This window comes from Pogona vitticeps, chromosome 2 (genome assembly GCF_051106095.1).
Source record: "Pogona vitticeps strain Pit_001003342236 chromosome 2, PviZW2.1, whole genome shotgun sequence".
NCBI lineage: Eukaryota > Metazoa > Chordata > Lepidosauria > Squamata > Agamidae > Pogona > Pogona vitticeps.
This window is the reverse complement of record NC_135784.1, coordinates 31,278,656-31,301,514: the sequence shown is the minus strand read 5'-3', so window position 1 is coordinate 31,301,514 and position 22,859 is coordinate 31,278,656. Positions and strand designations below refer to the sequence as shown.

Genomic DNA, 22,859 nt, shown 5'->3' with positions numbered 1-22,859 from the left:
GTTGCTCTCTGTGGCTGGACTGAACCATATGAGATGACAGATGAAAGAGCAAATGCAGAGCTTGGAAACGTTAACATTTTAGACTACAATTCCCAGAATGCCCCAGTTATCAAAGGCTTGAATGCTGTCCCCACTCCCTAAACCCCTAGAGAAGGAACTGTAGCTATTGTTGAAGCAGTTTTCTTAGTAATTTCTTCAAGGCAGAGGGGATCATATTTTATAAGGGGAGTTTTCAGGCATTCAGTTTCCCACTTAGCGCATGAAATGGTACTGCTGAAGTTAGGATGTGCTAATACGATCTGTTAACTTGGTTTTTAAAAGTCGAGGCATGCATCCAAGGGGTAGCCCCTACTACAGCAGACCATCAGTGGGTTTTGCATAAAATCACTCTATGATTCAGTGGGACTGAAGTCTCACTGTTGGCTGAGATTTAGGCCTGAGATTTCTGTGTACTTTAAAATTAGCCATGTTAACCTGCACTTTTGAAAAGTGTTTGTTTGTCTAAACATAACAGCTGGGAAGAGTCCTGAAGATTATTTAGTCCAACTCCTTACCAGTGCAAGTGACTGAGGTGGACCCAATATGATGTTAAGATTGTTTCTCCATCAGACAGAGCTCTCAGCAAGCCATACCTTTGGGTGGAAAAAGGTTCCATCCATTCAGTGAACCTATGACAGGAGGAACATGCACATTTTTAGTCTTTTATAGGTGACCATGAAGGCTAGAAACATATCAACAAAAAGAAAGCTAGAAACCTATTCTTCTTTGGATCTGATTTGTTTGTGGAACTGATCAAGCAGGTAGGATTGAGAACAGGCGATAAGTGTGTCAGCTGGCTGGATAGCTTAGTGAGTTAGGCATCTGGCTATAGATCCAGAAGTTCTGGGGATGGCCCCAGAAGAAAGGAAATCCTAAACCACTGCTAAGTATTCTCTACCTGGAAAACTCTGAAAAAGGTTGCCATAAGTCAGAATTAACTTGACAGCACATACATAGATAAAAGCATTAGAGCAAGACAAAACGTTCAAACATGAGAAGGTGTGCTATTGTGAAAAATAAGGTATACGTGGAAGGAAGGATCTCTTGTCTGTGGGAGTGTTCAGAAATGAGGGGGAATTATTTGTAGTCCTCAGAAACATTGGTTTGAGGGGGCTGCAACTCCCATAACTCTCCAGGAGGCAAAAAGGTCCCCCCCGGTCCAAATTCGGGGTTTGTTTTTTCAATATATAACAAAATATAACAAAAACATAAATGACAAATAGAATCACAACTCAAATATGCAGTGTAACCCACCACCATTGGGAATATAAATTTATATATAAATATTCTCATCAATATGTTTCATCTTAATTTATATTATGCACCCCATCCTGTCTCTTTCCAAAAATATACAGTGGACCCTTGACTTACAGATGGCTTGACTTACAGACTTTTTGAGTTACAGACTTCTCTGGCCGCAAAATTTAGGTTTGACTTGCAGGCTGAGAATTGACTTACAGACCAGAAAAAAACCACAATGGAACAAAAACGGCCTGTTACGGGATTAATCGGTTTTCAATGCACTGTAGGTCAATGGAGACTTGACCTACAGACTTTTTGACTTGAGAACCACCTTCCAATACGAATTAAGTTCTCAAGTCAAGACTCCAATGATTCTTGTGTTGCGGTGTCCAAATTCTGGTTTTAAACATGGAAACTCATGACGAGGTTCCATCTAGTGGCCTTATTTGAGAAGTGCAAGGACTGCTGCTTTGGTCGTGGTTTAGTGGCGAAGGTACTAACAGTTCATTTCCTTGTGCTTTTCTTCTGGCTGACAGTGTGTGTGTTCTTTCTCTGCTCCTTTCCAGATGAGTCCTGCCGGCGGTAACCTGTTCATCCTTCTCCATCACAAGGAAGGATCGCGCATATCTAAGGATTCCTACCACATTCCAAATCCTTCGGATGTACCTTTGGTCTGTTTCCGTCTTCCAGTGACCACAAACGCTGAGAACAGAAGCTGGGACTGAGAAAGAATGGAAAATGCTGCCCTTTTCTGAGACTCTGGATGTGTTTCTTCCTTCAAGAAATGAGAGACAGTTACAAAAGTATCTTCCACTCATCGGCATCGAACTACACCCTCCGCTCTGGCACTGAAAACAGGACCACAGAGACACCCTGCCCCGGTCACCCCAAATCCAGATAGCAAGAGGTGTTCCAAATCATATGAGTTGGTAGAGAAGCTGCTCTCAGCCGTACACGGGTACAACTCAGAGTCTCCTTTCCTTATCCCGACACTGCCAGCCGATGCAAACTCCGGTGCAACAGCAACCTAACCAGCCACTTGGAAAAAAAAGAACTGTCAATAGCCGGAGTACTGAACCTTGCGTACATACTTCTCTGGTGTTGCCGTTTCAAACAAGGGCTAATGTTGTCACCTTGTTTTTCTTCCTGCTTAACCACCCAAACTACAGCGGATGCCCTCCGTGGGCTGACGGGACTCTTCCAGAAGGCCCAGGAACTCCTGGCTTTTTTTTATATGTTGGTAAAATATCATATTGTCCATTAGGACTTTTAAAGGAAACCAAACAACAATTTCTAATAGCTGCCATATGGGTGAAGGGGTAAGAGGAAGAAGGAGCAATTAAGTTGCACACTGTCAACCTATCAATATTGGAGAAAGTTTTATAGTGGGGGTGGGGAGTCCCCTCCCCCCATCTCTCTCTTTCATTAACTTTCTCTCTCGTTATCTCTGTCTTCCCCTTTCTTTTTAAAGCCATTCTGGACAAAACGGTATGGCTCTAGCACTGCTTGGGGGAATTACTTTTTTTCTGGCCGCCTGTTGGTGGGAATATAATTCCCTGAATTCTCTGGGTGGCATGCCCATGGTTTCTGGGAATTACAGTCTAAAAAGATCACATTTTTTCCATGTTTTGGGCTCTTGTTCTTAACCGAGTCTGTGAGTAGGCATGCGATGGGGCAAATAGGGAGGGCGTTTTGGAGTTATTCCAAGAGGAGCACTAGGTGTGTAGGCATGAAACTGGGCAAACGGGGAAAGGTATCTCTCTGCATGTGGGCAGAGCTGCTTGCTCTTAGGGACCATTTCTTCTCTCTCTCTCTCTCTCTCTCTCTCTCTCTCTCTCTCTAGTTCAGGCAGTAGAGACTGCCAGATGTATGTTTGGAAGCATAGAATGGGAAGGCAGTAGCTCGTGGAGATGGTCAGCAAAGCCGGAAGAGAAGTGACGCTTCCTGTTTAGTCATGTCCATTTCCTGCTTTTGGGGGATGCAGAAGTCCTGTGAGACTGAATGAGCAAGCATGAGAGGTGGTGAATAGTGGCAGTCGGAATGTTAGAAAACAAAGTGATATTTTGAAAATAGGTGTGTGGTTTTTTTTGTCGATTTTTAATTTTTTTAATTGTTGTTATTTTACAAACCGACTTAGTTACTTGCCATCCTTCAGTGCATGGCAATAGGGATTTTGGAAAAGTGGACCCAGGAGGAAAACTCAAGAGTGGCTTTCCAAATGTTAAGTGGTCACCGTTATAACATACTGACAGTTCTCTATGAAGTCGGTGGTCATGATGTAGGGAAACCTCAGTCAGGAGGCCACCAGGTGATGCTTTCTGCCGTGAGATGGGCAGACAAAGTGGGTCACATGATCTGACAGAGCGATCCAGATTCTTCTTCCCCCATGAGACCCGAAGGCAGACAACATGAGGCTGGAAGTATGGTGGCGGCTAATGTGGCACTCCTTTTGGTCCAGTAGGGGGAGGTAGCGAGCTTGGTTAAGACAAACAGGAAAGTGAAGACCAAGTAGTACCTTTGTTTTAAGATCATTTGCAGCTTTTGAAGACCTCCCCTTTGAGGATCTTCTGTTGCTTCTGAGTCAGGGTCAGCATCAGAGATCTGCCCCGCTAGGCACCTGAAGAGAGCCCCTCCTGAGCAGAGGAGTCACTACCCCTGCTGTGCAGCAGCCTAATCCTGATGGCTGCATCTCTTTGTTATTACCTGTCTTCTTGTCTGAATGAGCAAGCCGTCATAAAAATGAGGAGAAGCAATCACCTCTGCATGACTTTAACCGGTTGGGTTGACCCTAAAATCAGAAAGAATGAGGTAGCTGCCCCTGGTGACCGATGCTGGGCAGCAGTGGCAGCCCTTGTGCTGGCTGGGGGCTCTTGATGTGGGAGGAGGGAAGTAATTTTTTGGAAGGTCTGGCAGTTTCTCTGCCTTCCTGCTGAGGCCCCAGATTGTTGTTGTTGTTTTGAAAAGGACAGGGCTGTGTGTGGCATGCATCTTCTTCTACACCTCCTAAATTAGCCTGTTCTGTACGGTAGGTATTATCCTGTTCCCAGTGTTGAAGTCAGATTTGACTGCCAGACCAGTTCAGTTTGATATATGGAAGGTGGGATTGGAGGGAACTTTGGCCTTGGCCTCTGGCATAAAAATGTTTTAGGCTAGACCTGCAGAGGGTAAACTAATTAACAGCCGTGAGGCAGTGGACCAACTCAAGAAAATAAGATGCCATTGTGGGCACCTAGGCCATCTACTACAAACTCCAAAATCCTGGGGTTATTTCAGGGCTTAGGATGCCACCATGTCCCAGAATGCCACTTTCTGGTGCTGGCAGTACAAGTCTGGCGGAGTCTCTCACAAAGGGGAAAACAATGCACTCATATTGGCCGTCTTCCTAAACATTTGACAAAGAATTCCTCGCTATTGGAATCCATGAGGTTAAATGACTTGAAGAATGGCAGAACTCATCCGTAGAAAAGGATGGAGACTGAGAGGATGGAAGAGCGACTAATGTATGAGGGTAGAAAGTCGTAGCCCAAGGACTGAGGGAATGGAAGTGTGAATGAATGGAAGGAGGAGTCACAGATGGGAAGGAATGAGGAAAACAACTTGTTTCTTCTCCCTCTTCCTTGCTAATTTATCTTGTCATATGTGCACCCTTTTTATTATCACTTCCCCTCTTAATTTTGCACTGTGGGAACAGCCATGCCTGGAGCCCAAGAATGAGTGGGTAAACAATTGGACCTGTCAGAATCTCTTCCTTTGATGAGCGGAATAGAGTCTGCAAAGATCAACATATATATGGGCCAAGGGCTGAAACAGCTGTGTCCAGCCATTTCCATCAGTGTTTTTTTATATGTAATTATTATTATTAACAATAAACCAGAATGGTGTTGCACGCTGACCTGCTATTCCACTGTTGTCTGTTAGACTTCCTAGTTAAATGGATACTGCACTGAAGGTGACGTAAACACCATAAACCATGTGCCTCTCTTCTCTGAGACAGCTGACTAGTCACACAACATTGGAAACAGAGTACAGTACTTGGACCTTAGTGCACCACTGCAAGATGATTCTACATGCTGCATTTGACTTTGTGAATATCTTAGCTTAATTGTGACAAAGGAGGAGCAAAGTCTCAGAAAGGCCCAAACACTGCAACTCCTGACTTAGCAGCAAGATTTACTTACCCAAGCTTTCTTGTTTATTCAGTTCTATCTGTGTTTCTGTGATGAACATTTAGTTAAAAGTTGCAAAGCCGGTGTTATGCACCTTACAGTCACATTCCAATTATGAGGACTGTAGTAGGGGTTTTGAGTAATATGAGATACATAAGGAGTGGTTTTAACCAGTGCCATCCACAGTGAAGTTTATAGTTACACACCGATTTGAATCCAAAATTCTTGAATCCTAATCTGGCAGTCTATCCAACGGAGGTCAGTATATTTAAAAAAAACAATAAAACTATGGGGGGGGGAATTGCAAAATCATTCAAGTGATGCAATGCAATAAAAGAATATAAAAGGCAAACTTATTTAGCTGCATCTTAACAATAATCATGTGCCATAAACTCTATTCTGATGTATGGGGACTCTTTCCAGGGTTTTCTAGGAACAGAAGCGGTTTACCATGCCCTTCTTCTGGGGGCATGGTACAGGTTGCCCAAGGCCCCACAGGCTGGCTCTACTCAATGCCTGAAAATCAAGAGAGAGGAATCCAAGGCCCCTGTGGTATAGAAGCAGGGATGTGGGAGATCTGGGTTCAATTACTGATGGAGCCATGCAATTCTTAGGCTGATCTTGGGCTAATCTCTTTCTCTTAGAATGAGATACCTCATAGGCTTCTTGTGAGGATAGAACAGGGACTAAAACCAACACCTTGGTTCAAATAAACCTAATCTTGAACCACCATGAGAGGAAAGTGTCAGCTCCAGATTACTTCAGCAGTGAATATGTGCTATGAAGAAGGGCACCTCTTTCCCCTGCATTCTAGCTGAGGAGCACTAGATTAACATTCTTCTCTTATACTAAACATATTCATCAGTTTGCTCCTAAATTACTTTGGCAGTTGAATTACTGAAGTGCTACCCAACATATTGCCACCATTTGGAGCAGTTTATGGTAGTTTGTTATGCAGTGCAAGATAGTTTTTAACCACCCAGGGTAGAGAATGGGAAGTTAAGGGGTCAAAAAAGGTAGTACAGTGGCACCTCGACTTACAAACTTAATCCGTATTGGAATGGCATTTGTATGTCAAAAAGTTTGGAAGTCGAGGCAAACATTTCCATAGGAATGCATTGAAAACCATTTAATCCATATCTGCTGGTTTTCATTCATATGTCGAGGCGCTGTTCATAGGTAGAGGCATTATAGGAACTAATGCAAAGCTGGTTAATCCGTATTCTACCACTAGGGGGTGAATTTTTTAATTTTTTTTCTTTTGACCTAAGGTGAACTTAGGTCAAAAAAAGGGCAGGAACGGTTTTTTTATTTTTTCGTTTTGATTCGTAAGTAGAGGCTCTGTTCGCAGGTCGAAGCAACTTTTTGTGAACTGAGCTGTTCGTAACTTGAATCGTTCGCAAGTAGGTACGTTCGTAAGTTGAGATACCACTCTACTGTATAGTGATGACCAAACAGATTAGGCAACTGCTTTTTCATTTATTTATTTATACTCCGCCTATCTGGTCTTGCGACCACTCCTTCAAACAAGGTTCTTGTACTTTAAACTTCTGTAACAACTGCAACTGTAATGGATTTAGGAAAACAACAGAGAACTGTTACAGGAAACCTTCATGTGTAGTTATGTCTGCAAGTCTAATACAGTATATTAAGGCTACAATCCAGTACAGACTCTCTGAGGAGTATCACTTAATTCAATGGGGCCTATTTCAGTCATAATCCTAACAAGAATATGCCATTGAATACAGGGGGGGAAAGAGCAATGACCAGTGTCATTTTGCAAAGGTCTGCTGACACTGTGGGAATGATGTCACTAGCAGCGAGGGGTTGCAACTAATTAAGTAAATCCTTTTGAAATTTTTAGATACACACAAACCAAAATTGAAGAAGGAACTCTAATTAGCAGCAATTTGCTGCTGCTGCTGGTGATATTATTCTGTCTGCACTGGCAGAGCTTTGCAAGTGGATCCTGACAACTGGTCCACGAACTGAGAACATTCCATATAATTTCAAGTTTCAAACATAGGAGATACCAAAGCTTATAGTAATTAAAGCACCTTTCCCCCCATGTATGCAAGCTGATACTCAGAAGTTTTCAACAAAGATCATATATGAAGCAAGAAAAGCCCAGTGTTCAGGCTGGATTCAGAAAAGGAAGCAGCATTAGAGATCACATTGCAAATTTTCATTGGCTCCTGGCATGTACCAAGGAATTTCAAAAGAAAGGCATTGTGTGCTTCATAAAATGACTTTGTGTAGATCATGAAAAGATATGGATAATTCTAATGAAATATTTGATTGTCTTAATGTGTCATCTATACTCTGAACAATATGCTTGTTAGGACAGAATATGCAGAAACAGAATGGTTTCCCATAGGCAAAAGGTATGTTTTATTTCCCTATCTGTTCAACCTATTTGCAGAATATATCACATGAAAAGATGGATTAAATTCTGATAAAGAGTAAAAGCTTGAAGAAGAAACATCAATAATTTAAGATTTGCACATATCCTACTAGCACCAGCAATAACTGGAAACAATTGGTGAGAAAGGTCAAAAAGAAAGTGCAAGGTGTAACCCCTATGAAACATTGGTTTAGCCCAAAGCATTGGGACTAAGAAAGAGCTGGGCTGTGAGTAAGAGAACTGAATCAGATAGAATGGGAGAGCTGAAGAGGGTGGAGCTACTGTTGCTACTTAGACTGCTAAGACCCTTGCTAACTTGGTTGAGGGTTTTTTAGACTCTGTGTATAGAACGAATTCTTCTATGTTATGTTTACTCAATGCAACGGAGGACGATATCTTAGATTTAAGTCTGAATTTGGAATTAAAAATAACACTTGAATTTTGTCATTCTACAAGCAACTTCTGTATTGGTGCTCTTGCCAAAGACTTGGATGCACAAATTGAAGCATTTTGTTGCTGTGATAATTGCTCATGTTGCGTGTAATATATGTGAAAAAGTAGAGTCTCATTTTGTGAAACTGTTTGCAAGGTTCTTTCATAGATATCCAAGTAAACAAATAGCTCAATAGAACTTAATGTTACAAAAGCAGGATTACAGTTTGACCATTAAGAAGACAAATCATGACTACAGAAGTACGTAACTTTAATATTGAGAATGAAGACATCAATATTGTGAAATATTTTCTATACCATGGCATAATTATCAGTCCAAACAGAAATTGCAGCAAAGAAATTGGAAAAAAGATCGAGACTCATAAGGGCAGCTTTGAAGGATTAAGAAAAGCTCATTAGGATGTGTCACTGGACACCAAGGCCAAGATCTTCAACACTATGTCATTCTTCACTGTTATGTATGGATGTGAAAGCTGGACAGTGAAGAAAGCTGACAGGAGAAAATCTGATTTGTTTGAAATATGGTGTTGGAGGAAAACTTAGGGATACCATGGGCCACTACAAAGGTAAATAAGCCGCTGCTAGATCAAATCAATAAGCTGCCAGTTCAGTGTAGTGGATAGAGCGATGGACTAAGACTCAGAAGTCCTGGGTTCAAATTTCTGCTCTGCCACAAAAATTCACCGGGAGGCAGCACTGGTAAAAACAAAAATGAAGTACTGTATCTCACATACTTTGAAAACCACCAATCAAATCAAGTCTGAACTCTCTGTAGAAGCAAAAAAACAACTCAGCTGAGGCTTGTCACACTTGAGGCATATCCTAAAAAGACAAGACTCATGGGGAAAAGACAGTAACACAGAGAGCAGCTGAAGGTAGCAGACAAAGAGAAGGACCAAATATGAGATGGATTGAACCAAGACTTTGACTTTGCAAGACCTGAGCTACTAATGCACATTTGTCGCGGTAACTGGGAAGTTAGATAACAGCAACAATTTCTGAGTAGACACACAGAGAGAGAGAGACACTTATATAGCACTGTATGTCTAGATGTCTTCCACGTTTGGTTCATAAAGGGGAAGCTCAACATTGAGGAAACTCTGGCTCTCCAGATGTTTTCATTCCAACTCCCATAATCCTCATGTTGCTGAGGGCAGCTATGGCCTGTAATTCAGTGTGTGCCCAGCCCTGCAACAAACTGATTTTCTTTCTTCGTAGGCTGCAAAACGCAGAAGACAGGAGGGGTGGGAGCTGTAGTCTGAAGAACTCAGGCTACATAGTGTCTCAGTAACCATTAAAGCAGAGTCCAGAGTAAGTCAGGTATGGACAGCTTGTGGCCTTCCAGATGTTGGGTGCTTTTTTGGTTGTTGTTTTTTTTTTAAATAGCAGCTCCCACCATCCCTCACCGTTTGGTATCCTGCTAATGAGGGATGATGACAGTTCTATCCCCACCTGGAGGACCACGCTTCTCCGAAATCTTTGAGGGCAGCGTCCTCTCTATGCCTCTCTATCATTTGTCGCTAGGCAACAACGAATGATAGAGAGAAAGAGGGATAGAGAGGAAGCTTTGGTCCTTTCAGCGAGCGTAATTGGCTGGCGCGGGGCACGTGCTCGGAAGCCGTGACAGGATGCCTTGAAGGGCGACGTTGGAGGAGGCCCGGGACTTCCTGCGGCCGGTTATAGATCATGGCGGGGGAACTGGAGCGCTGGGTCTCAGGGCAGCTCCACGACCTGCTGGGGCTCAGCGAGCGCCATGTGGTGGCCTTCATGGTGGGCCTGGCCAGGCGGAGCCACACCGCGGAGGACCTGCTCGCCCGCCTGGAAGAGACCGAGACCCTGCGAGTGGCGGACCCTTCCGCTCGGGCTTTCGCTCAGCAGCTGTGGGAGCGGGTGAGGGGCCGGAGGGGGGGCGGGGGAGCAGTGAGGGGCGGGGCTTATGGCCCAGGGGCGGGGCTTCTGCAAAGACAGGGCGAGGGAGTGGAGCCCCCCCCCCCGCGATCCCAGCTGTTGTGATGCCCTTATTCTCTCCCTTCCTCGCCATGGATGGTCCCGGGCAGCTGGCAATCCACGCCCCCCCCAAGCCCTGCCCTGATGAGTTGGGGGTTTTCCTGCGGAATCCCTGTAGCTGTTTTATGATTCTACACACACGCATATAGCGTCGCCCTAAGTAGAAAGCAACTAGAGGGCAGAGAGCAGCCACCATCTCTGGGGAGAGACAGACATTGACTGGCCAGAAGCCTGCCTTAAGAAAAAAAAAGAGCATTGCTTGCTTTCCCCGGATTTGAACTGGGCGCTTCCTAGTTCAGAGCTCAGTCTTTTGGTCACAGGGTCTTACGGCAGGAGTGGGTGGCATGGGGTGACCGGGGAACATTTCGTGACCTCTAAAGATCATTCCAGGGCTGGCCTCAAAAATGCCAAAAGAAGAGGGAGAAAACTCTTGGCCCCCCAAAGGCCTGTATCTGCTATCCCTCTATGCCTCCAGAGTGACATTTTTCATCTCGCAGCTGGCTGATCCTTCCACTCCAGGAGCAATCCAGTGCCGCTTCTGGCATTAATGAAGAAACAGCTCAATGCCTTGTGGGAAGGGAAGTCCTCCAAGATCCTCCCCCCAAACCTGCCACCCTCTCCCAAGAAACTGGCCTATGTATGCATTCCTAGTTTTATTTGTTTCACTTTCAGGCTTTTTCCAAGCATGGTGAGGTCAGCAGTTGGGTCAGGGGCGATCCCAAAGACAGATTGCCTATCCCTGCCTTGTTGGATTACATTTATTTTTATTTATTTATTTATTTAAACTATTTTTACTTGTCTTTTGCTTTAAGCTTACAACAATTAAAAGATAGTATTTAAGATGAGTACCAATGAGCATACCATACTAAAAGGATCAATGAATACAATACCAAAAGACCTAAGCAACACCAAAACACATTTGATGCAGTAAGGTACAACAGTCCATTGAAAAGGGGAAAAACCCCTCCTCTCAGGCAGCAAGTCACTCTGGGAAAGCTTGCCTGAACAGAAAAGTTTTCACCTGCTTGCGGAAGGACATCAAAGATGGGGCCAACCTGGCCTCTTGTGGGAAGGAGTTCTAGAGTCTGGGAGCAGCAACAGAGAAGGCCCTCTCACATGTCCCCACCAAGTGAAGTGGGGAGAGCAGAGGAATGGGGAAGCTAAGAGAAGACATGTTTTCATGGAATAGGACTGTGGAGGGAGGAATGGAGACAAATGTTCATGGGAATTGACCTGTGCCTGTGTGTGGAAGGCATAGGTTCTCTGATTTCTGAATCTGATGAGTTTCTGTTTGCAGGTTCCACACCAAGCACCACGGGAACGTCCAGCCAGGGTGGCTGAGCAGGAAGCCTTGGCTATTCAGCAGAAGAACCGTTCGTACACCCTGCTAGAGGACAGTGATGACGAAGAGGCGAGCCATGCCACGTCAGCCCGAAGCTCCAAGCGAGAGCGCCCCCCACGAGGCTCTGAAGGCAAGCAGCGGAAGAGGCACAAACACTTGCGACAGCGCAAGGAGGAGGAGGAGGAAGACTCTGATGCAAAGGATGGTGAAGATGAGCGAGGACGGTGAGTCTCAGCCACCTGCAGAGAGCGGGACCGGGTGAGGAGGAGGAGGGGAAGCGATGGTGCTCAGTATTGCCCTTCTTGGTGCAGGAAACGGGCTGCCTCCCCCACTGAGAAGGAGGACTCGGAGGATGAATGGGATCGAAGTGAGCGAGAGCGACTGCAGGACCTGGAGGAGCGAGACGCCTTTGCAGAGCGCATCAAGCGCAAGGACAAGGAGAAGACCCGTAACATCCTGGAGCGTTCGGATAAGAAGGTGTAACCCTCAGCCTCTGTGTCTCTTCTTCCACAGCCAGGACCTCTTCTCTATGTTCTTCCCTGTTGGTGCTCTTCACTGTCCCCCAAATTCCTCACATCATTCCCAGCATTTTATCATTATTATACACACTTTTTTCTAAAGCCAGAAAATTTGCAGGAACATTTTATGCTAATACCAAATAATTTACTCTTTGTAATAGGCCCATGGTTTTACTCAGATGCAGGGAATATGGCAGAATGTGACAGTGGCTATAGAACCTGATGTTCTGTTTGAGCCACTCCTTTTCTAACCTATATGGCTGTAAAGATAAGCAGGAAAATGTATGAACCGTGTCTGGTAAAATCCCAAAATCCTGGTATGTTCCTGAGGAAGCATTTCTGGAATCAAGCATTAGTCTCCTTCTCTTCAACAGCAGGAACAGAATAAATTATGCAGAGCAGCCTGTGACATACAATAAAGTACCCGAATTAAGAGAAGCTGTGTACAATTACTTAATCTAGTCATTTGCAAATATTCCAGGTCTCTGCCGAAGATATTGCTAGGACAAAATTGTGGCTTTTTTGCCTCATTATTATTGAGTATGGCATAGCCTTTGTTCAGCCCTTTACAAAGTTGACAAGAGAACCTTTGCATCTCTTCCTCTCTCTTGGTTGTTTGGCAGGCTTTCTTTCCCAAAGATGTATGTTCTGTCTAACTGGCCACCTTTCCGTTTCAAACCCTTGTCTTAGCTACTCCAAAACTTCCTTCTTTAGGCCACCTGCTCTGATTTGGGTTGATCCAATTTTCCATATGTGTTCATCTCATATTATATTTGCTGTCATTAGCATCTTTAGTAACAATTAGTTTCAGCAGCTGGAGAAAGAGAAAAGTCTAGTCATTCATTGAGAAGGGACCCCCTTTTGTTGACTTTCTTGCTGGTTTGGGGTCTGTGCTAATAGTTTGACTGAGATTTAAGTTTGGCCTTCCTGACCCAATGGCAACCAAAGTGGGAGAATAAGAACTCTGAGGGTTACCTGCCTTGGTGTCATCTCTTTGTTTATGCATTTTGTTTTATATTCCCACTGAGTTTAGGCCTATGAAGAAGCCCAGAAGCGCTTGAAGATGGTCGAAGAGGACAAGAAATTCATAGTAAGAACTTACATTTTGTGTGTGTGGGATTATCAGGTGAAATATCTGGTTGATAATACATCTACTGTATAGTTGTAGCTCACCTAAGCATTTATCTCTCACTCGACCCCTTTGCCACCCCTGATCAACCCAATGCATTGATTTTATCCTGGTTCATTAAATGCTACATAATGAATGTATCATGGGATAAGGCATATTTGATTATAGTATGTGACAGTTTTTTCAGAAAAATGCAGAAAATTTGTGCTCACAGAAGGGCTTTATTTGTATTGTCTGTATCCAGAGGGCAGTTTACGTGGTGGGCTTGATAACCTGTTAATCCTACCAAAATATCACCTCCTAGTTGGAGTTTGGTTTAAGAATTATTGATCAACAAAAGCAGAGATCAGCCTCGCGAAAAGGGTCAAGGTCAAAATCTGCAAAATCCTTATTTGTTTGGGTTTATTTTGGGGGGGGGGGGGCTCATCTGTATGGATCCCATATTTTCTTTTTGTGCCTGGCAGATTCCAGAGCTCCGGAAGAAGTCTCGCCGGGAATATTTGGCCAAACGGGAAAAGGACAAGATAGAAGACCTGGAGGCAGAGATAGCCGATGAGGAATACCTGTTCTCGGAGCAGGAGCTAACAGCCTTTGAGCGACAGGAGCTGGAATACAAGCGCAGGGTGCGGGACTTGGCAAAGCAGTACAAGCAAGCTGGAGAGCAGGAGAAGATGGAGAAGAGCAATCGGTACTATATGCCTGAGGAGAGTCGCAGCAAGGTAACAACTATGTGTGTGGCCACGCTCGGGGGACTCGTCCCCTTTTGGAAAGTGGCCTGTATAGTTAGTGTTATTTTGCTGAAGAATCTTGGGTGGGGGCAAGGTTTGGAGTGACCTCGCCTTGGGACCCTGAGAAAACATTTTAGTTGGATCGTGGATGGTCGGTCCCTTGCGGGCATGTACATGTGTTTGTTCACATGCCTGGAGAGACATAATATAAGCGGTCTGGTTAAAAAATCTGGCTTTTATGTAAGAGAGGAGTGAAAGTGGCTAGGTAGAGCTTTCATGGAGTGGAAGACGATGAGGATTGTAGTTGAACACATCTGTGCAGTCTCTTATCAGAGACAAAATGATCTTCAAGGTCCATGCCAGCCCCATGATTCTGTGTGGTTTAAAGACCATTCCGGAGGCATGTCACAAATTACTCTTCAACAGCCATACATGAACACAGTACGTTTTGATCAAGTGACAGCTAAGAATTTTCTAATATGGAACTGGACATGACCGTTCTTAGGACATTTCAGGGACAAATGTTAGTACAGTGAAGTCCCAGAAAAATGTTCGTTGGTACGTATGCTCATTTGTAATAAATAGCCTTTGTTCATTGGCTGTTTGTGATGTCATTAGGAGAACCAGTGTTCTGCCTGTTTATATCCTTCTTGCCCTCATTAATGGCTGCAGTGATAAGAATGTTGTGCAGCTGACTGTAGCATCATCTTTCAGTCTTTTTACTCAGTGTGTAAAGAGGGGGACCACCCTAGCCCTGTTCCTCTATGTGATTGTTACCTATCCAGGATCTTTTACACATGGAGGAGGGGCCAGATTCTGAAAGTGATTGTCTCTGTTGCCTGCGGAGGCTCCCCATTTAAGTTTTGAAGCCCCTATTTTCCATTGACACAAGAAAAACTCTGATTCAGAAAGTTGACATTTGCACATATGGGGTTATGGGAGAAAGGCCACATTGAGGAAGATCCCCTTTCTTGCCTATGGGATAAACAAGCTGCTCCAGTCCCTATGTGAGGACATCTAATACGTCTTCGACATTATTTGTACATATGCTTAAAGTATAACCCATTGTTGTGGGTTTTTTGGGCTGTCTGGCCATGTTCTGAAGGTTGTTCTTCCTAACGTTTCGCTAGTCTCTGTGGCCGGCATCTTCAGAGGACAGGAGTAGCACTACCATTAGATCCTGGCCGTGAAAGCCTTCACAAATACATATAACCCATTAACTCCTTCAGGCTTACTTGTGTATAATCAGGCACACTGGGTGATGAATGTATCTCTACAAGCACCGACAGCCACACAAGGCACAGAGCTACAGGATATGCCCATGACGCCTCCTTTTGTTTTTGTCCTACAGAAGATCCCAGATCGCTATGAAGAACCCCAGACAGAGGATCACTTGGCCCCACGCGATGAGCAGCGGCGCTGGGAGGAAGACCACATCGGGGCAGCCTCCCTCCGCTTTGGGGCTCGAGATGCCAGTAAGCGCCATCCTCACAAAGACTACGAATATGTGCTCGAAGAGGATGAGATGATCCAGTTTGTGAATGCTGTACAGATGAAGGGCACAACGCAGAACAAGGTCAGAAGCTGGAGGGCAGACAGGACGGTGGCATGTGGGGATTTGGGTTAGGGCTGAGTTAGTTCAGATTGACCTCCGAGTGGAGTTGGATTTTTGATCAGGTGAGAAGTTTTTTACGAGGCTCTGTGGATATCTCTCCCACTTTCCAAGAAGCGAGGGTAAAGGAGCAGCTAGGAAAGTACTGGCTGCTTGAAGTTGGAAAGGAAAGTCATGGAAATTAAAATAAACAAGAAAAAAATTAAAAGCAAAGTGTGCTACTTCTAGACCACCCCATAGTGCTTAAGGCTGTCTCTCGGTGGTTTACAACTTAATTATGCAGGCTACACATTGTCCCCACCCCACCCCTTTGCTCAATTTACCGGCCTCAGAAGGATGGAAGTTTGAGTCAGCCTCAAACCAACTACCTGCACCTGGAATCAAACTTCAGTTGTGAGCAGAGTCTTCGTGGCAGTACTGCAATTTATCCACTGCACCACAAGGCTCCTAAGTGGGTGTGGGCACTAGCCATGGGTTGTATCATTAAGAGCAGAGGCATGAGAGCAGCATGGAGATACATAAGAACTTTAATTACACTCTGGGCTGCAATTTCTGTTTTCCCTGTCCTCCTATTGCCGTAAATTTGACCTTGAGCTACATGTAAAGCATGCCAGTTTGTCCCCTCAAACAGCATGTCATTTAGGGCACAGCTGAATAAAACACAGCCTTTTAGGTGTTCATAAAATCAGCATGTCATGATACAGGAACATGGCTGCTCAGTCTTAGTGTGTATCTCATAGGTCATCAACCCCCGGTCCGCGGCCTGTCCTGTCCGTGGCCTGAGCGGGACTGGGCCGTGGAGACAGACTTCCCCCCCGCACACATTCCCCTCCCCACAGCTGCTTTGCACACGCATGTGTGTGCCAGCGCCAGCGTGAGTGCTCCCCCACCCCTTCATGTATGTGCCCGAGTGCCAGCGTGAAGGGGTGGGCGGGCGTGCAGGCGCTCCTGCGCTTGCACAAAGGGGTGTGGGAGGCACGCAATGCTCCCCCACTGCTTCGCGCATGCACCCGAGAGAGAGAGAGTGCATGTGCCTGAGAGACCACCTGCGCTAGCATGGGGGGGGGTGCCCCGCCTTCCCCAGAGGCTCGACCGGTCCACAGGCACAGAAAAGTTGGGGACCGCTGGTGTATCGGATTAACCCAGTGTTATCTTTTGACTGACAGCAACTTCTCAAGGTCTCAGATTAACATATTTCCAAGCTTTTGCCCAGAGATACCAACAAAGGGAACCTGGAGGCATCTAGAAACGCCTGTTAGCCCTGGTGCCTTCCTTGTTCTGCTTGTGGAGCTGGCTGTTTTCAGTGGCAGGGTCTCAGCCCAGCACTCCAGCCCCTCCTGCTGCTCTGGACCTCTTGATTTGCTAATGGTCTCCGCCGTTGCTGTGTCTCTCTTGGATCCAGGAGGAGAAACCACAGCTGTCGGAGGTGGAGCGCAAGAAGCTGTCCATCCAGGAGGTGCGCCACAGCCTGCCTATCTACCCCTACCGTGCAGACCTGTTGGCTGCCATTGCAGAACATCAGACGCTCATCATCGAAGGGGAGACCGGCTCCGGCAAGACCACTCAGATCCCACAGTACTTGTTTGAAGAGGTAACTTGGCAGATATCAGAAAAAACAGGAGATTGTAGATATTGAGGAAAACTGCACTGAGATCTGCTGCCACACTCGTCGCTGCCCCGGAAGCACCTCATGTGTTGCGGGAATGCCTTTTCCTCTTTCGCTGTTGCTGTCTGGGTGCAGCTGCAGCATTTTCTGCTTCCATTCTTGTTTCCCCCAAAGGCTTCCTGGTTGCTGAAAGTCCATGGAGGCTTCCCAGTTGGCCCTCTGAGTCTCCACCTCTGCTACTGCCTGGATTGCCTTCCTTGGCTGGTCACAGGGCCACAGCACATAGTATATAATTTCATTTTTTTAAAAAGAACAAATCAACCACAGTATGCGGGCCATCTGTAGGAACAAGCTGAAAAGCTCTTCCGTTTTTAAAAGCATCTCTCAAAACAGAGTGTTGGATTGTAGGTGTGTTGGAAATATTAATGAGTTTGTGAAATTATTATGCTGAAAGACACTGGGGTGTTGAATAGCTGTTGCAGATGTTTCCAAGTGATGAGCCACACCCTGTAATTGGGTCTGAATTTGTGTAACAGAACAGGTCCTTGTTTTCATGTGTCATTCAAGGGTTAAGGTATACTTATCTGTTTGCTTAATAAATATATTTATATGCCACCATTCTCCTGAAGGATTTAAGGTGGCTTACAGTACTTAAAAGAAATAAAATTAAAAGCCAAGTAATAAATTATTGCAATATTAAGAAAGAATCATCATATTACAACTCATCATAAGAACAATCTACGTTTTAGCAGGAGAATGTGAATGGATAGGCTTCTAGAAATCTTACTTGCAGAGCAAAGGTTTTCATGATATGAAGTGTTACAGTTTCTCTCTCAAATGTAAGTCCCACTGATTTTATTTCAGTGGACTTTACTCTCAAATAAGACTGCTTAGGACTGCAGTGACATCCATTTTAACAGAGAATAACAGATTTTATGGCATGTCCTGTATGTGAAGATCCTCTCACTTCAGAGCAATGCTAGGGAGCTCACGCTTTCCCCTAGGACCACCGTTTCATGAACTAGTGTTCCTGGTTGTCCCCACATGTCCTCAGCACATGCTCATGAAAATCTACGTTTGTATGGTAAACAGAATTCACATTACACTGAGCTGTTTGCAGTTCTCCATGCCGTGTTCCTATTTAAAAGGGTTGAGGTTTATTTTTTTGGCTTTTTTTGGAAAGAAGAGGTGTAAACAGCAGGGGACTAAGAAAAGCATGAATATTAATAAAGCCCAAGAGTTTCAACTCAAGGAGGTAAATGGGCCACGAAGCATCCTGGATTGAGCTGTCAAGTTCTGTACCTTTTTAACAATGAGGAGTACAACCAGTTGCTGGGAAGCAATTCCTTGTTCTACTTTATTCTTTCTAACCATGAAAACTAGAAGCTTCCACTTAAAGAAGTAATTGAGAGGCAAATGTTCAGAATTCTGATGCCTGTTTACAGTTGCCTGAGATACTGTACCATAAAGCTGGTACAGTATCTTAGGTAAAGGTAAAGGTTCCCCTTGACATTTTTAGTCCAGTTACTGTATGTCCGACTCTAGGGGGCCATGCTCATCCCGTTTTTCAAGCTGTAGAGCCAGCGCTTGTCCGAAGACAGTTTCCATTGTCACATGGCCAGCATGACTAGGGAACGCCGTTTTACCTTCCCACTGAGATGGTACCTATTTATCTACTCGCATTTACATGCTTTTGAACTGCTAGGTTGGCGAGGAGCTGGGACAAAGTGACGGGAGCTCACTCCGTCACGTGGATTCGATCTTATGACTGCTGGTCTTCTGACCCTGCAGCACAGGCTTCTGCAGTTTAGCCCACAGCGCCAGAAGACTGAGCGCCGAAGAATTAATGCTTTTGAATTGTAGTGCTGGAGGAGACTCCTGAGAGTTCCCTGGACTGCAAGGACACCAAACTTATCCATTCTGAAGGAAGTCAACCCTGTGTGCTCACTGGAAGGACAGATCCTGAAGCCGAGGCTCCAATACTTTGGCCATCTCATGAGAAAAAAAGACTCCCTGGAAAAGACTCTTGATGTTGGGAAACTGTGAAGGCAAGAGGCGAAGGGGACTACAGAGGACGAGATGGTTGGACAGTGTCATCGAAGTGACCAACATGAATTTGACCAGACACTGGGAGGCAGTGGAAGACAGGAGGGCGTGGCGTGCTCTGGTCCATGGGGTCACGAAGAGTCGGACACGACTGAACAACTAAACAACAAGAAGAAGATACTCTAATTCCCTCATCCCAGTTCCAGGTGTGAATTCCAGCATCTTACGGCCAATTGCTTCAGCTCAATAAAGGCTTTTTCCATTCTTTTTGTTCCTAAATAGGGCCGTCTTGTGTCTCTGCTTTCTTGAGCAGGATAGTGGTGGCATCCCGTGAGTACCTAGTCCTAGGGCTTGAGTCACATGGATTTTCTGTTTTCTTCTCAACAGGGCTACACAGAGAAGGGAATGAAGATTGGCTGCACCCAGCCTCGGCGAGTGGCGGCTATGAGTGTCGCTGCCCGTGTTTCCCAGGAAATGGATGTCAAGCTTGGAAATGAAGTATGTGCTGGGGAAGGTGTGGCTGTGGGATCTGTGCCAAGGGACTGAGAACAAAGGTGGAAACCCAGCGAGGAAACAGACAGATTTTTGGCCTGGGGTCTGTTTGCCATATGTGCCTTGTTACCCTACTGGCATCCTTGTGTGGGTGACATATCAGTTTCATGCACCATTATATTCCTTGTCGAGTTTTCAATTATTTTCCTTCATTGGGTGTCTTCGTTTATTGTTTCTTTAGATGTACTGTAAATCAGGGAGAGCAGTACCCAGCCCTAATTCAGGTGGTGTACAAATTTTTGAACTATGTAAATAAATAGATGTTCTCCTTTGCTTACCGTGGGGATTGGTCTCCAGCTTCCTATGATTCGGAGCTGGAGCTGGCGGCTGCTGGCTGTGCCTTCCTCTTATTTCTGTCCCTTTCTGGAGCACCTTGGAGTGGAGTTAAAGGGGCTTTCCAGCCAAATGCTGCTTTGCATGTGTTGGAAAAGGCTTTGTGCACATAGGTGTGTAAAATTCCCATTTTCACGCAGGTTGGCTATAGCATCCGTTTTGAGGACTGCACCTCAGAACGGACAGTGCTGAAGTACATGACCGACGGGATGCTGCTGAGAGAATTCCTCACGGAGCCTGACCTGAGCAGCTACAGGTGAGCGAGAATAACGGAGGTCTCCACTAGGCGGCTGTCCAGAGCTCAGCTGGGAAGGTTGGATGGCAGCTCAAGAGGGGACTCTTTTCTGAAGAATGATGGCGCTACGTTGGATGACGTGCTTGAGAGGAGGGAACGTGCACGTGTATAGTTGTAGGCATATGCATACGGTAGTACCTCAGTTTGCAAAACGGATCTGTTCTACGCATCGTTACGTAGCACGGAAATTTTGCAAACCGAAACGCGAATTGCACTACGAAAGGGGGTGGCGCTATAGGCACAATGTGCCCTTTCATAGTGCAACGGAAAAAAAGAAAACAGCATAAACCGGGGCCTTATTTCTTGCAGCTTTCGGTTTGTAAACCGAAAATTACTTAAACTGAGGCGTTCGCAAACCGAGGTAGTACTGTATATACATATCGCCCAAAGGGGGGAGGGGGGAGGATTATATATAATGTGTCCCATAAACATGGACTGTAACTTATGAAATTAATAGTATCAGGCTTACATGTAAACAGAAACACAAGAGCTATGTTCTAGCCATGATGGTTTGAGAAGGAAACACACAGTTTCTAGTAGGAACTAATAGAATAACTGACCAGGCATCATCAGGGGCTGCTGTTTGGGAAGCCGTAGCTTAGTGCACTGCACCTTCTACCCAGCATCTGGTTTTCTCTGCTGCTCTCCTATAGGTTCTGCCTTCTTACACAGATAGTGCTGTCAAATGAAATTGTTCCAAATTCCATGAAACAAAACAGTTCCCTTAGCTATACCACTAGAATAAATCCTGTATTCTGTAATTACCGTGTTTCCCCGAAAATAAGACAGGGTCTTAAATTATTTTTTGCTCCAAAAACGCATTAGGGGTTATTTTCAGGGGGTGTTTTATTTTTTCATGTACAACCATCTACATTTATTCAAATATAGACATGTCATCTTCTGGTTGCTACACAATGGTAGAGGGCAAGGTTTCAATTAACTAGGTCTTATTTTTGGGGTAGGGCTTATATTATGAGCCTCCTGAAAAATCATGCCAGGGCTTATTTTCAGGTTAGGTCTTATTTTCAGGGAAACAGGGTAGCGCCGAAGGAGTATCAACTCACTGATATCCTTTTTATCTTAAAGCTCCTTAGAATGGGCAGAGAAGCCTGTTTTCATGTTGTTCTCAAATAGCTGGCCAAGGCTGGGTAAGCTGTCTTGTTAGCTTAGGGGAAAATCATAACATGCTAAGTTGTTGCATAGATTTAAGTTTAGCAAAAGCAAAACTAAGGGAAGACTTTGGAAAGAAGAATTAAAAGCTGTGGTTCCCAACCATGGGTAACCCAAGTGTTCTTGAACTCCCAAAAACCTTGACTACTAGCTGTGCTGGCCAAGGTTTCTGGGAGATGCGGTCCAAGAACATCTGAGTTACCCAAAGTGGGGAATCACTGCTTTAAAGAAAATTCCCGCCAGTTCCAGGAGCTGATTATGCTGTAACATGGCGCCAGCAGCTTGCCAGGAATTTGGAGGCGTTTAATGCAAGGCCCATCCCTGTTCTAGACCCACTGTTTGGCAAGCCATGGTCTTTCTGACTCAATAAAATGGATTCAGCGCTGGCCTGACTTAGGACAGATTTATCAAAACTGCTACAGAAATATAGCTGGCAGTTCAGTACTACAGTTCCCATATTTCTTCTTCATAGTGTCATAATCATAGATGAGGCACATGAACGAACTCTGCACACAGACATCTTGTTTGGGCTGATCAAGGACATTGCTCGCTTCCGGCCTGAGCTGAAGGTCCTGATTGCCAGTGCGACGCTGGACACAGAGCGCTTCTCCACCTTCTTTGATGACGCGCCGATCTTCCGCATTCCGGGGCGCCGTTTCCCAGTTGACATCTTTTACACCAAGGTCAGCAGCACAGCTTTGAAGTAACTACTTGGAAGTAATTTTGTTACTCACAACTCGTTGCCTTTGGGGTGACTAAGGGACAGGTAGTTAACGTGTCATTTTTAGGTGTGATGACATTTAAGTGTCATTTTAAAGAGTGTTTCCCAGTTACTTTCAAAGAGGTACTGTATGGGGCCGTTGGATTTCTTGAACTTTAGCCCCTTTGATAAGAAATCAAAGTCTTCTCAAGGACTTTGTTCCGGTGAAGAAGTCAGAGGGAAAGAGTGGTGGCTAAACTCAGTGTGGACTGCAAAGGAGCTGAGGATTGGTATCCCCTCTGCCCGTTACATTCTGCTAAGGGTGCCTCTCGAAAAAATTTCCTTCCTTCCTTCCTTCCTTCCTTCCTTCCTTCCTTCCTTCCTTCTTCAAATTTAAAAGCTCTTTCATGACTGCTGTTTCTGATTATTCTCAGCATCCCAACAATAACAATAAGCTATATCTGTATAGCAGTAACAATAAGCTATATCTTATATAGCTTATAACAATAAGCTATAT

At 45.0% G+C, this 22,859-nt stretch overlaps 2 protein-coding genes and 1 long non-coding RNA gene across 5 annotated transcripts in view; 2 read left to right on the top strand and 1 right to left on the bottom strand.

Moving 5' to 3' along the window:
- The window catches only part of PPP1R18 (protein phosphatase 1 regulatory subunit 18), a 48,101-nt gene extending 42,928 nt beyond the window's left edge, over positions 1-5,173 (top strand). For both annotated transcript variants that reach the window (XM_020812291.3, XM_078388746.1), the window contains one exon: positions 1,848-5,173. In XM_020812291.3, the coding sequence (XP_020667950.3) occupies positions 1,848-1,867 (20 nt within the window). In that variant the 3' untranslated portion in view covers positions 1,868-5,173. The remainder of the gene's footprint in view (positions 1-1,847) is intronic.
- LOC144587599 (uncharacterized) overlaps positions 3,363-22,859 on the bottom strand; it is a 20,929-nt gene continuing 1,432 nt past the window's right edge. The window contains exon 2 of the long non-coding RNA XR_013542756.1: positions 3,363-22,797. This is a non-coding gene — a long non-coding RNA (uncharacterized LOC144587599). The remainder of the gene's footprint in view (positions 22,798-22,859) is intronic.
- The window catches only part of DHX16 (DEAH-box helicase 16), a 26,894-nt gene continuing 13,959 nt past the window's right edge, over positions 9,925-22,859 (top strand). The window contains exons 1-10 of one of the 2 annotated variants that reach the window (XM_072989184.2): positions 9,925-10,194; positions 11,609-11,877; positions 11,965-12,130; positions 13,205-13,261; positions 13,765-14,019; positions 15,380-15,604; positions 17,043-17,231; positions 19,680-19,790; positions 20,318-20,433; positions 22,115-22,325. In XM_072989184.2, coding sequence (XP_072845285.2) covers positions 9,991-10,194; positions 11,609-11,877; positions 11,965-12,130; positions 13,205-13,261; positions 13,765-14,019; positions 15,380-15,604; positions 17,043-17,231; positions 19,680-19,790; positions 20,318-20,433; positions 22,115-22,325 — 1,803 coding nt within the window. In that variant the 5' untranslated portion in view covers positions 9,925-9,990. Of the gene's footprint in view, positions 10,195-10,431; positions 10,949-11,608; positions 11,878-11,964; positions 12,131-13,204; positions 13,262-13,764; positions 14,020-15,379; positions 15,605-17,042; positions 17,232-19,679; positions 19,791-20,317; positions 20,434-22,114; positions 22,326-22,859 lie in introns of those variants that run through there. The other variant, XM_072989185.2, reaches the window with a different exon arrangement.